Source organism: Podarcis raffonei, chromosome 3 (assembly GCF_027172205.1).
Source record: "Podarcis raffonei isolate rPodRaf1 chromosome 3, rPodRaf1.pri, whole genome shotgun sequence".
In the NCBI taxonomy this organism is placed as follows: Eukaryota; Metazoa; Chordata; class Lepidosauria; order Squamata; family Lacertidae; genus Podarcis; species Podarcis raffonei.
The window spans coordinates 89937254-89950788 of record NC_070604.1 but is presented as its reverse complement, the minus strand read 5'-3'; the positions used below and the strand labels follow the sequence as shown (position 1 = coordinate 89950788).

The window sequence follows — 13535 nt, the reverse complement described above, 5'->3', positions numbered from 1 at the left end:
TCGCCCTTGTGGGCTACCCTCGGGGGCATCTGGCTCGCCGCTGGCCTTTGACTTGATTCAACAGGGCTCCTTACTGCTCTTGCGGAGGGCTCTAGGTGGTGGGCATCCCGGTCAAAGCCGTTTTCTTGCATGACTAGATGGTCAGACTAGATGGACGCTCCGTTAGGACCGCTTCCAACTCTACAGTTCTATGGAGGGTGGTCATCCGAGAGACTGAGAAGGGGGCAGAAGGCTTTCCTGGCTGCCTTTGAAACACCGTGTGTGTCTCTGTGTACAGGAAACCTATGCACCCTTTACCTGAGTGGAAATTTATTGGGCACGCTCAAGCGACCTCTCCTTTTCACCTGGAGTAACTCTCACCATGGGGCAGATTTGCTTCACTTTGCACGTGTTGTTGATTTCGTTCGAACCCTCAACGTTCTTGCAGCCTGCCTCAATACTAGAAAGTCAGCCCACTTTCCCTCTGAGCCTCCTTTAGTATGTGTTGTTCAGCTGTCCCTAAAATGAGGACACAACTTTTGCAATACATGGAGTGTGCAGATACCTACTTACCGGCTCTCATATGTGAAGCAGTTCTTAAAACGACTTGCATTTAGCACATATGTATCCGAATAAAGAAGCACCCTGCTGCTGCACAGCAACATTTTCAAATATAAATGTACCATTGAGGAGAATCTGTGCCCCCACCTACTCTTTTTGTCTGGTGTTCCCCAAGCAAACAATCTAAACCAGGGGTCACCACCATTTTGGGGCCTGGGGACACATTTGGAAATCTAAGAAATGGCAATGAGCATGTTATAAGAGTTTAAGGTGTCACATATATAAATTAAATGTACAAGGCAAACACGTACATAAATATATAAACCACATGTCTGAAACAGTACAGGAAGACAGTCCTGAAACCATTTTGACTTTCCCAAACTGACCAAATGTTTCTTTGCAAGGAGGGAGGAAATGGGAAAACATCCCCATTGTCTCTGTGCTCACAAATCCTGCCTTAAGGGCACATTTAAGATATGAATAGGGTGAGGCTGTGACCTGGACTCAGGAATGAAGTATTTATCATCACAAAAGAATGGCTAGGATGCCCAGTTACAGATAGGTAGCCGTGTTGGTCTGCCATAGTCAAAACAATTTTTTTTTCTCTTTCCAGTAGCACCTTAAAGACCAACTAAGTTAGTTCTTGGTATGAGCTTTCATGTGCATGCACACTTCTTCAGATACCTGAAGTATCAGGTGTTTAAGGTGCTACTGGAAGGAAAAAAATTAGGATGCCCAGGTAATCCAATCAGTGACCATGAACAGGTTTCCTGCCAGACAGGATTCTGCTCTAGACCAACCCCCCCCCCATGTATTTCTGCTGGGGACCACCTCTTTCTGTGATGTATGTATGATGTTTTGGGTGTGGTCTTGGGCTACAGGCTGGCACTTTCAAAAGTCCTTATAAGGGCTTGCACACCATTGTTCTGGGTTCCTCCTCCCTGCATCTGGTGAGTGAGGACCCTGTTGCAACAGTTTAATAAAGATCAGGCTTACTAGCTGCTTTGCTTCTCAGTATTCTCTGGTTGGCTTCTGTTATTTTCTCCTACCGATAGAGAACCCACTTAAGGACTCCATACGGACTCTTGGATACCCCATAAGGGAAAAAGGGCAGATTTTGTTTACATCAAGCACAATGAAATGTCAGTTTCACAGGGGGGAAAGGTGATGCTCAAAAATGCATCCAACCCCTGTCCCCCCAAAAAACCTTGGCAAAACACACATTCCAAACCAATGAAACATAGAAATAGCGTCCTCTCAGCTATTTAGCATGGCTTTGGCAGTGTCTGCATTGACTAGCAGATGCTTGTGAGCATTTATTATAGCTAGGAACATAGGAAGCTGGCTTATGCAGAGTCTGACTACTGGTCCAGCCAACTCAGTATTGTATTGGCTTTGGTTTTTCAGGGTTTCAGGCAGGAGTCTCCCTCAGCCCTATTTGGATACGAAGGAGATTGAAGTTTGCTGTGACGGGATTGAATCAATAGAATCCTGCAGTTATGCACAAAAACTACATGCAAATCTTGAGACAACCCTTAGAAGTTACTTCTGCCTTGTTTGAGCTGTTTGATACCAACCTCTGTATGATAGCCTAACAGTGAAATCCTATGCCTTGTAATTCAGATGTAAGTCCTACTGTATTCCATTGGGGCTTACATGCAGGGAAGTGTGCACAGCATTGAGCTGGAAGGCGTTTTGCAATGTGTTTGGCCAGGAAACCACAGGGTATGGCAAAAAAAAAAAAAAACCTGTAGGGAATTGGCAAAGGGACTCAGTAACTACACCCAAGGAATGATTTACACATAATCAAATTCCTCTTCTGTTCTTTTCTGCCTTAACCTAAATAACAGAAGCTGTTTGTGGGACTTAATCTTGGTGCTGTCTTGAATTGAATAGTTTACATAGAGCATGAATAAATTGAAATCTACTGTCATATCAATTGTTTTGAGACTTTTTTAGTCTGTGAGCCATGGATGGTGTAACCTGAATCCAATTTGCACTCTGTTGAGAAACAAGAGATTTGCAGTATTTAATTTGCACAATAGATTTGGAAGCTGCTGCGTCTGTAATCCTCTTTTCCCCCCTACTCCTCTCCATCCTGCAAGCACCTCAGTATCTTGGGGAAACTCAGCTCAGCATTTTGGACAATGGGGGGAAATCCCACCTCCAAGCTTTTAGCCTGCCACCCCTTTCCCCAATCCCATGCTTTTAACAGGTGTATGTTAGGATTTTATGTAACCAATGCTGGTAAGTGTGATTAGTATAAATCACATTAGATGTCTGAGAAGGGTGTGGGAACGGAAGACTGTCTTATCTCTTCTATCTGAGAGTGTTATTGGACTGTACTTTCTCTTTGGCTGTATGCTTTCTGTTTTTTGCCAGAGTTTGGAGGGCACAGACGTGATTATGGACTCTCTGAATATATTGTGAATAAAACGTAGTTTAGATCTACGGATGTCTATCTTCTTGCTGCGTGATGCCAGAAGACTTGGGTGCACTTTTCATAAGAGAAGTGTTTCAGATGGGCACTTTGGAGTGAAGAGACATGCCATTCCAGAGACGTGCCTATCGGGAGACGCTCGGAGGTACTGGGGGTCTGCCGGCCCCCCCAGGAGCGTTTTCCCAATTTCTGCAGTCATTTGACAGCTATTTTGTTTCAGGGCCAAACCAGATTTGATGGGTGAGCTACATTTGTTCTCTTGTCTACTTTGCATATCTCATGAAGCAATGAGTGTATGGTTTTACTATCAAAATAGGTGGGTGGAGGAAGCCATGGTGTCTAAAACAGCAGTGTGTAGAGAGGGTTTAGGCTTCTTACCCAAAACCTTCTTAATGTTAAAAGCAGGCACCCCATTAGAGGGCCCCCCCGCTGGAGTTTTAAATGTGACCAGAGTCATGGCTTTTTCAGTTATGGTTTGGTTCTCATACAATATCACACTAGTATTGGGGAGCCTGAGCTCATCCCAGCCTTTTCCACCAACTCCGTCTCTAGCGCTAATTGGAATCTATAGATCCTCTGTAAGGCCACTTTCACAGCAATTTCTGTTTTTCTAGGGTATGTATATAACTTCCTAAAGAAGATGTTGCTCAGCTTCTGATGAAGGCTGCATTATTACTCAGTTGAGCTTTTGGATGGTGAAGGAGAACATTTGATGACATACCTTTGGATTTTTCTTCCTGTCTTTCGAACCAGGTTAAAATGCCCACCCTGTTTCTGCAAAGGACCTGCTGAGTAGCTGCTCTTCCAGCGAGAGTCCCTTAAGTGATCTCAACAGCTTTCGTGCTAAGTAGCAAGCAAGATGCTGCGCTACTGGGGTGAGATCCCCGTCTCGTCCAGCCAAGCCAACCGCAGCTCCTTTGATTTGCTCCAGCGAGAGTTCCGCACTGTGGAGGTCCAGGATCCCCTGCTGCACCAGCCTTCTGCCAACAAGCCCAAGCCCACCACCATGCTGGACATCCCCTCGGAGCCATGCAGCCTCACCATTCACACCATCCAGCTGATGCAACACAACCGACGGCTGCGCAGCCTCATTGCCCTGGCTCAGAGTCAGAGCCAGCAGCAAGCGGAGGGCATCAAGATGGAAGAAAGCGAGCCTTTGCCCACCTGCCCTGGCTCCCCACCTCTCCCCGATGACTTGCTTCCTCTCGACAGCAAGATTCCCAAGATGCCGTTTCAGTTGCGGCACAGCGATCCAGAAAGCGACTTTTACAGGTGTGTGATGTGGGGTCTTTTGGGGGCTGGTGGTTGGCCATGTGAGCTTTGGCTTTGAGCCACACAAATGTGAGGTTTTTTTTCTTGTTACTGTGTTCTACACTGCTCAATATTTTTTTCTTTTCAACTGCTGAGTGAGCCCTCTGTTTAGTGGAATAGGCCCTTGGTGTTTCCACATTTTAAACCAGGAATGGCCAACCTGTGACTCTTTAGATGTTGTCAGAGCCTAGCTCCCATCATGCACACATGCCAATGGTCATGGGTAATGGGAATTGCAGCTAAAAAATATATGGAACGGACAGCTTTCCCATCATGGTTTAAACAATTAACAATAATCCTGGGCATTTATTCAGAAGTATCTAGCCTTAGTTATTTTCTGTATGGGCAATCAAGGGTTGGGTTAAGATTTTCTGCCAAGAGTTCCATTCCTACCTAGAGCCTCAGGGCCTCAGATATGGAGGTGGTTAGTTATATCCTGTGACCACCCCTCCCGTTTTGCACGTGATAGCCGCCTGCCCCTGAACTGCTGTGCCCTGACCCGCCCCCATTTGAGGCCATCTTGGCAATCTGCATATGCAGCGTTCAGGAAGGCCGTTAAACTTTTGCTTGGAAATCAGGCTTTGGAACCCTCATGGATATTTGGACTCTCACGAGTTCTGTTGTTTTCTAGTGCCTCTGTGTGTTTTCTTTTTTACTGTATGCTCCTCTGAGCTCCTTAGGGAGGAGTAGCAGCCTATGAATGACTTTAAATGAAGAAACAAGCAGGACTCCAGGACTGCTACACCCCATGTGAAGGGTGGTTGGCTGGGTGTTTGGGGTGAGGTGGGAGAACAGGTAGGAGGAGTACGGCTACTTTGTCTTCAGATTTCACCATCCCTGTCTGGTGATGGAGCTGCAAAGTGGCAATGCTAAAGGCAAGGCTTGTTGACCACTCGCTCATAGGGGCTGTCAGTTTTACACTAGTGCTGATGGTTAAGGTCCAGCTGGCAACTGCTGCTGTTTTACACTGGCAGGCGAAGGAAGGGAGGCACAATGCAGAGAAGAATTCAGGTGTTATTAGGAGGGAATTTGGCACAGCTGAGCCAACATCAGAAAAGGGAAATAAGGAAAAAGCTCCCCATCTTTTTGAATCATTGGAGGTCACCCGTCACCACCAGGATCAGTAACTAGTTCAATCTTGCTTTAAATCCACGAACATCCACCTTTTATTTTACCTGGAAGGACACTTTGGTCATATAACAGAATTCTGCAGTAATTCACTGGTTAGAAAATGCAGCTCAGCAGTGTAATGTTTCATAAAATTGAAGCAATTGCAAGAAGGCAACCTTTGCCTTCTCAAGTTGAGCATTCTGCTCATCTTTGGAAAGGCCTATCACTTCAGCCCATTATTTTATGTGCGTGAACCTCCACCGCTTCCAGAAGCACCAAATTCTTTTACCTTGACATGCTGGTTAAACAGGAAATGGGCCACAGGATCTCTCTACTTAGAAAAGGGAAGGCCTTGCCTCATGTTAAATAATGCTTCTCATCACTTCAGCTGGGGGCATTTGACAGATAGCCTGCCTGTCATGTTCAGCGATCGAAACAGAAAATGACCCAGTTTATGATGCCTGAAACTTCATTAACCTGAACTCTGATTTATAAGGCTTGGCAGATTTGTCACTGTACTCTATTGAGGGGGGTAGTCTATACATCTTAGAACCAGATGAGAATGAGAAGATGGCGGAATTCCATTATCCAGTAATGTCCCCAGCCAGCCAAAACTTGATCAGCGATAGAGCACATGCTTTACATGGAATTCAAATGGCAAAACCATAAAATACAGTGTATGAAATAAGAGACGCAACAGCTATACAGTGGTACCTCGGGTTAAGTACTTAATTCGTTCCGGAGGTCCGTTCTTAACCTGAAACTGTGCTTAACCTGAAGCACCACTTTAGCTAATGGGGCCTGCTGCTGCCGCCGCACCGCTGGAGCCCAATTTCTGTTCTCATCCTGAAGCAAAGTTCTTAACCCAAGGTATTATTTCTGGGTTAGCAGAATCTGTAACCTGAAGCATATGTAACCTGAGGTACCATTGTACTATAAAAATATGAATATGGACATGTTGCAGAACACCTGAATGAAGCTCACAGACCACTGGTGGTCCATGGACCACAGTTTGGGAGCCCCCTGGTCTACCCAGACTTTGCAGTGGCTCTCCAGGGTCTCGGGCGGGATTCTTTGCCAGCCTTACCTGGACGTGCCGGGGATTGAACTTTGGACCTTCTGCATGTAAAGGAGATGCTCTACCACTGAGCTACAGCACTCCCCCAATATACTGATGTGGGATGGTACAGTTCAGTTGGCAGAACAAGGGGGATCCAGTCCATGCCAATCATATACCATCTTCCCCAAGCCCTTGCTGCAGATACTGTGTCCCGTAGTAAGAACTGGAGGGTTGGCGTGGTGGCAGGCCTGATCTGGAATTATGGGCTGTGTGCCCAATTACCCAGCCCCATTGTTTTTTGAAATTGGCTATTTCAGGAGCATGGAATGCAGCTCCCATCACCACACTTCCTGTCCCCCATAATGAGTAGGCCCTGCCATGAACCCCAGTATGTCATGTGTTAGTGCCAGACCTGGATGATGCCCAACTCATTTCAGATCATGAGTTTGCATGGTACAGAATTAAAAAAAAAAAACTTGTGTAGGTAGTAGTCCGTACCCGACTTCAGCCAGGCAGGAAGGCTTCCTCTGCCACGCCATAAATGTCAAAAAATCCGGACCTGGCGTCATAATCATTAGCAACACTAGTGTGGAAACATGGAGGAATACATAAATACTGGGCCAGATTGAAGGTTATTGTGTTGATATACAAAGCTCTGAGCAACTTGGGTCCAGGATAGCTTAAGGACCACATGAGCCCTTACATCCCAGCTTGATCGCTGGGATCATCCAGAGGAGTGCTGTTAGTTGTCCTATGTGTTACAGAGGTCCAGCTGGTCTCCACTAGAAGCCAGGTATTTAGTGTTGCCGGTTCCATGCTGTGGTTCAGTCTTCCTGCAGAGATTTGGCAGGTATCCTCACTTCTGACTTTCAGACGTCTCTTTGAAGATTTTTTGGAAAAAATCCCGACTGGCCTTTGCTGGTGTTTAAATGGATGAACCAGCCACTTTAAGGATTGCATGTATTGTTTTGATGGTGTTTAAGGCTTTACTGCTTTGCACTGCCCTGCTGTTTTATGATATAGCAGTATAGAAATACTTCTATAAATAGATAAAATAAATAAATAGTTAAGATACTAGAGCTGAAAGTCTAAAATGGGTTTGGTCTAGAAATACTTCGGATTAAGTTGGGGGGACCAACTGGCCTTCTAACAGCATTTGTTTCTGGCTTCCCAAGACCACTGTGATTTTGGGTAGCAGTTGCAAATAATAATAATAATAATAATAATAATAATAATAATAAGAAGAAGAAGAAGAAGAAGAAGAAGAAGAAGAAGAAGAAGAAGAAGAAGAAGAAGAAGCAGCAGCAGCAGCAGCAGCAGCAGCAGACACTGTTCAAACTTCTGCCCATCCCAACACTCTACTGGGGATGCAGATCATCCCATCCCTAGTCATAAAATTGATCACTTGATGAACTGGGTGTGTTTTCATGGTGGCTTGTTTTTTTGTGCGTGTGTGTTTCTCTGTATCCTGTGTGTGCTTGGTGCGTGTTGTCTGTGGGTGTGTGATTGCATGTAAGAGTGTGGGGTGGCTGTAGCACTCCTGTCAAACAGCTCATGGGTGAATGCAGCCCTTGCCCCCAAAACATTTAGTCATCCATGGATTAAAATGGCACAAAGAATTCAGCTCTAGATTCTAAAGCTGTGTAGACCCCCTTAAAAAGTAGGGTGTTTTGAACCTCACTGTAATTAATATGAATGTGTTGCCTTGAGGTAAAGTTGCAGGAGTTACATATCGTACCTCAAAGCAAACACTTTACTTTGAACTCGTGAGAAATTTGCAGTCGTGTTCTCTTTGCTATATATATATATATATTTACTTCAAAGAATCTAACTTTGAAGTAGCACCAAACCGTTTTTCTCAGGGGAGAAAAGTTTCCTTTGTCTTACGCCAGCCATCTCAAGCTAGCTAGAACTTTAAGCATGCTTGAAATGTTTGTCCCAGGCGACGCTAGCCAGAAGAGCCCCATTTTCACCGAGTCTTTTGGGTGCTGCCTTGTCTGCTTTCAGAGGCAAAGGAGAGCCAGTGATGGAGCTGAGTTGGACCTCTTGCCGCCAGCTTCTCTACCAGTCCATTGCCACCATTTTGGCCCACGCAGGCTTTGAGTGTGCCAATGAGAGTGTCTTGGAAACCTTGACAGACATCGCCCACGAATACTGCCTGAAGTTCACTAAGCTCCTGCGCTTTGCTGTGGACCGAGAAGCCCGGCTTGGGCAAAGCCCTTTCCCAGATGTCATGGAGCAGGTCTTCCACGAAGTGGGCATTGGCAGTGTGCTCTCTCTGCAGAAGTTCTGGCAACACCGGATCAAGGATTATCATAGCTATATGCTGCAGGTGAGAAGAGAAGGAAGCAGTATGCTCACAGCAAGGCAAGAGAGCTAATTCCCATGGTTCTCTTAGTACAGGGAAATCGTGAATGTGTTTTCTCTATCGATAAAGGCGAAGTTGTTCATTGCTCCGGGAGCTTGGGGGATAGATTGCACTGCACACCTGCAAGAATTGCTCTCTGTTGGGGAAAATGTCTAGCCTGGAGGGGCTTCCCATTGCTTTATCTCAAATGGGTACGTTCCTGCAGATTGCAATATATCTGTTTGCAGAGATTCCTGGAGTTCTCCTAAAGAGGTGTAGATTTATGAAACCAATGGGAGAGTGAAAATAACAGCTGCTTGCAAGCTGCTTCTTATAATTCTCCAGGGTTACAGGAGCCATGGCAATATTGCCAATAATAATAATAATAATAATAATAATAATAATAATAATAATTTTATTATTTATATGCTGCCCATCTGGCTGGGTTGCCCCAGCCACGCTGAGCGGCTCCCAACAAAATATTAAAAATACAAACAACCTCAACCATTAAAAACTTCCCTATACAGGGCTGCCTTCAGATGTCTTCTAAAAGTCAAATAGTTTATCTGTTTGACATCTGATGGGAGGGCGTTCCATGGGGCGGGCACCATTACCGAGTAAGCCCTCTGCCTGGTTCCCTGTAGCATCACGTCTCACAGTGAGGAAACCTCCAGAAGGTCCTCAGAGCTGGACCTTGGTGTCTGGGCTGGATGATGGACGTAGAGACGCTCCTTCAAGTATACAGGGCCAAGGCTCCTTCCTCACTGTAAGAACCTCAAGGTCACAGTTTTCGAGCTCCTTACCATTCCAGTCAGCACCAGTGAACCTCTGGTGTGACCTTGGTGTTATTATATTACTGGTAAACGGTAAAGGTAAAGGACCCCTGGACGGTTAAGTCCAGTCAAAGGTGACTATGGGGTTGCGGCGCTCATCTCACTTTCAGGTCAAGGGAGCTGGTGTTTGTCCACAGACAGCTTTCCGGGTCATGTGGCCAGCATGACTAAACTGCTTCTGGGGTAATGGAACACCATGACAGAAACCAGAACGCACAGAAACACCGTTTACCTTCCCACCGCAGCGGTACCTATTTATCTACTTGTACTGGTATGCTTTCGAACTGCTAGGTTAGCAGGAGCTGGGACAGAGCAATGGGAGCTCACTCCCTCATGGTGCTTCGAACCACTGACCTTCCGATCAGCAAGCCCAAGAGGCTCAGTGGTTTAGACCACAGCACCACCAGAGTGGAAGATGGCTATTCTTCACATGTTCTTTTCTACTGAGATAATGCTGGGACACAGACTTAAGACATTTGCCTTGCCTCTCAGATGTGATTCCTGCAAGGGGATTCCTCAAAGAATTTTGGGATCTGATTGTTTTTAAGGGGCTGAGTGTTCTTCAGAGACCTACTCACAGGGCAACAATTTTCAGAATAGTTTAACAGTCAATCCTTTTCCCCAGGGAAGCCTGGGTATTTTAGGTCTCAGACAGGAATAGGGGTCTCCGAGCAACTCGGCACCCTTAACAAACCACAGTTCTATCGATTCTTTGAGGGAAGCCATGACTGTTTAAAGTGGCATGTGGCATGAGGCATGAGCCTGCTTTGAATGTACAGTGTAGATGCAGCCAAGCACTCCATGCGCAGAGACACATTGCCTCCCCACTCTGCACAATCCAAGCCAGTCAGGCAGGAGTGTAGATGGAGGCAAGCCCATGCTGGGAGAAATATAAGGCCTTCTGTCTCCACCATAGCCCAGCCCAGGCTCCATCTTCCATCATAGACAACTTACCTTGGTAGGGGTGAGCTGGTCATGAAGGAGATGGATGCCATGCACCTCTGTCACAAACCACACCTTCTTATCTCTGCTATGTGGTTACCAACAGGTAAGCAAGCAACTTTCTGAAGAGTATGAGAAGCTTGTGAACCCTGAGAAGGCAGCAGAAGACATGAAACCCGTGAAGATCAAAGAGGAGCCAGTTAGTGACATCACGTTTCCCATGAGTGAGGAGCTGGAGGGGGATTTGGCATCTGGGGACCAGTCTTTGCCTGTGGGAGTGCTTGGAGCTCAGAGTGAGCGCTTCTCAGCTAACCTGGAAGCAGAAGTGTCTCCGCAGACCTCAGGTACATAGTTCCTTTGCGTGGTAGACCCTTGACTCATAAAAGAGGAAACCGAGATGCTTTTAAGTGCTGTGTTGATCTTTGTTTTGAAATGGAAAATGCTACAAAGTGTGGCTTAGTTGAAGGCAGTGCCTTTGTAATAGTGCTAGTAGAAGGGAGATACTTGGATATTAGTTTAGAAGTTCCATCATTTTTCACATTTTTGGTTATTGAGCCTCTTGATTTTTAAAAAGTGGTGAATAAAGCTAGGGGGGAAATGTTGCTACAATCAAGGGTACTGTTGGTGATGAACTGGAGCCTACCCTTCTGCCTTCAAATTTGCAATAAAATTTAGTAAAGTTCCTAGCAGTAGTTAAAATAAAGTTTGAAAATGGAATGTTAATCCATTCTAAAGGCTAAGCAAACAAAGGGCAATAGTCTTTATAATTTTTAATCTTTGATGGTTGTAAAGCCTACTTAATTTCATTGGTGTGAATCCATTGTGCCATGCAATTAAGAAACCCAATTAAACCCCCTCAAAACATTTCATGTCTTTTCTCCTATTAACTTTAATCTTAGCTGCATATGTAGCTAAAGGAGTCTAGATATCCCGCTCTGTTTTAACTGGGCTTTGAAAACACAAGTCTGTTTGTTCTGCTGGAGCTCATTGCTTTTGTGTATGGCCTCTGAAATGTGAAATGTAGCGAGGGATCCCTAAGTCATTTGGGGATGCAAATGATTCCACTGAAAAGTTCAATGTTAGTGCTTTACTGCTTGAGGAAAGAGGCTAACATTCTATAAGTATACAAAATGCCTTGTGATTCTCTGATGGTGGATTGTTGCTTATCAATGAAAAATGCCATTATTCTGCTCTTTCCCTGACAAGCTCTGTAGGCTGTTCACCAAGTTGCTGAAGAGTGTCCCACCAGGCACCCAGTGGGTACTGTTGCCGAGCACATTAAAGCTACACTGTCTTAGGATGATAAAATGGCTTTTTAACACGTTGTCCTTTGTTGCTGGACGTTTCCTTGTCTCCAGGATTAGCAGCCCAGTCTCCATTGAGTACATTGGTTCAGCACAGTTCACTCTTCTCTTTACTTAGTTCACTTTCTCCTCAGAATTCACCAAAACTTCTGAAACCTTCCATATATACTAGGCCTGGGGAACCGATGACCCTCCAGAGGTTGTGGGGCTTCAACTCCCACCGGCCTCAGCCAGCATGGCCAATGGAAGATGGGATTTGCAGTCCAACCACACGTTGCCTAATCCTGATATAAAAATAAGACTTCATGAGTAAAGTGTTAGCAGTTTTTATATGCCAACTCCCTATTCCTTAACATGTTATTTATGCAGACTAGCTAGTCTACCTGGTCTCTTGTTTTCATCATATCTATGTTTTGTATCTTTTGCTCATCTGATGAGTAAAGTCTCTCTCTCTCTCTACCCTGCCCCCAACTGCCTTTTAGGTGGCGAAGTGAACACTTCCCCTCTCTGGAACCTTCCGGTGAAAATAGAGCCACAAGAGAGTGAGGAAGGCCACGTCCATGGGCACCATGGGGTCCTGGGCAGCGACGTGTTTGAGGAGCCCATGTCAGGCATGAGTGAAGCTGGCATGCCGCAGAGCCCAGATGGTTCTGAAAGCAGCTATGCTTCTCCTTCCCCTGACAGCCTGATGGGATCATCACCGGTCTTTAACCAACGCAGCAAGAAAAAGATGAAGAAGATGTGAATTTTCGCTTGAAAGCGATGGCAGCACAACCTGCTGAATCGGAACCAGGAGCCACATAGGACTCTGAGCAGCCTCAGCCTGAACTCAATTGTGGTATCATTGGATGGTTTGGCAGAAGAAGGTTGGATGGCAGATGCAGAGAACAGGGCAGCTGGTTTTTTTATCGTGTCAGTACAATAACATTTGGTTCATTCCATAGTGAATTCTAATGGAATCCAGCTAGTGTCTTTTAAAAACAAAACAAAATAAAACAAAGCAAGACAGCTGTTTGGTGCTTGCATTTATTTGTGATGTAACCTGAATAGTGACAATAATTGTTTTGGGTTTTTGTTTTCAAAAAACCCTGCAACAAATAGTTGACAGAATGTTTAAACTGAATCTGTGAGATGGACTTTTTTAAGAAATGGAAAATTTGGAAGAAACTTGAGTTCAGTATGAATCTGTGTGGAAACCATAATCGGTAAGACAACCTAAGTGAAATTTATGGAGTTCTTTGGACTACCATAACTTTATCTTTTGGAAGAACAAGTTCCAGATGTTGTATTTCTGTTAATATTTTTGTTATTCCTAATTGTGGTTCAATTTCATTGTGCCGAAGCTGGATAAATAAGATGTACATACATGCTGGCCTTTGTATACTTTCCCCTTTAAAAGAGTACCAGCATAACCTAAATTCTGCATCAGAAAAAGCTGAATTCTGTGACCTCTATTAATTATGCAGGTTAAGTAACCCCCCCCTTTTTAAATATTTCTTTGTCTTCTGCTAGTCATATGGAGGAACAATAAATCTCTGAGGCCTGGAGCCCTGCCCTAACCTTTGGGCCCCATGCAGTTGTATAGGATTGCAGAATTCACCCAGTCCTGCATATACCTCTGCTACAACTGAATGGAACCTGAACTTTT

The 13535-nt window shown here is 45.0% G+C and overlaps 1 protein-coding gene across 5 annotated transcripts in view; it reads left to right on the top strand.

Moving 5' to 3' along the window:
• The window catches only part of SUPT7L (SPT7 like, STAGA complex subunit gamma), a 14282-nt gene extending 747 nt beyond the window's left edge, over positions 1-13535 (top strand). For 3 of the 5 annotated variants that reach the window (XM_053382956.1, XM_053382952.1, XM_053382951.1), the window contains exons 2-5: positions 3734-4252; positions 8469-8793; positions 10690-10927; positions 12370-13535. In XM_053382956.1, coding sequence (XP_053238931.1) covers positions 3840-4252; positions 8469-8793; positions 10690-10927; positions 12370-12632 — 1239 coding nt within the window. In that variant the 5' untranslated portion in view covers positions 3734-3839 and the 3' untranslated portion in view covers positions 12633-13535. Of the gene's footprint in view, positions 1-1947; positions 2166-3733; positions 4253-8468; positions 8794-10689; positions 10928-12369 lie in introns of all 5 variants that reach the window. The other 2 variants (XM_053382955.1, XM_053382954.1) reach the window with 1 other exon arrangement.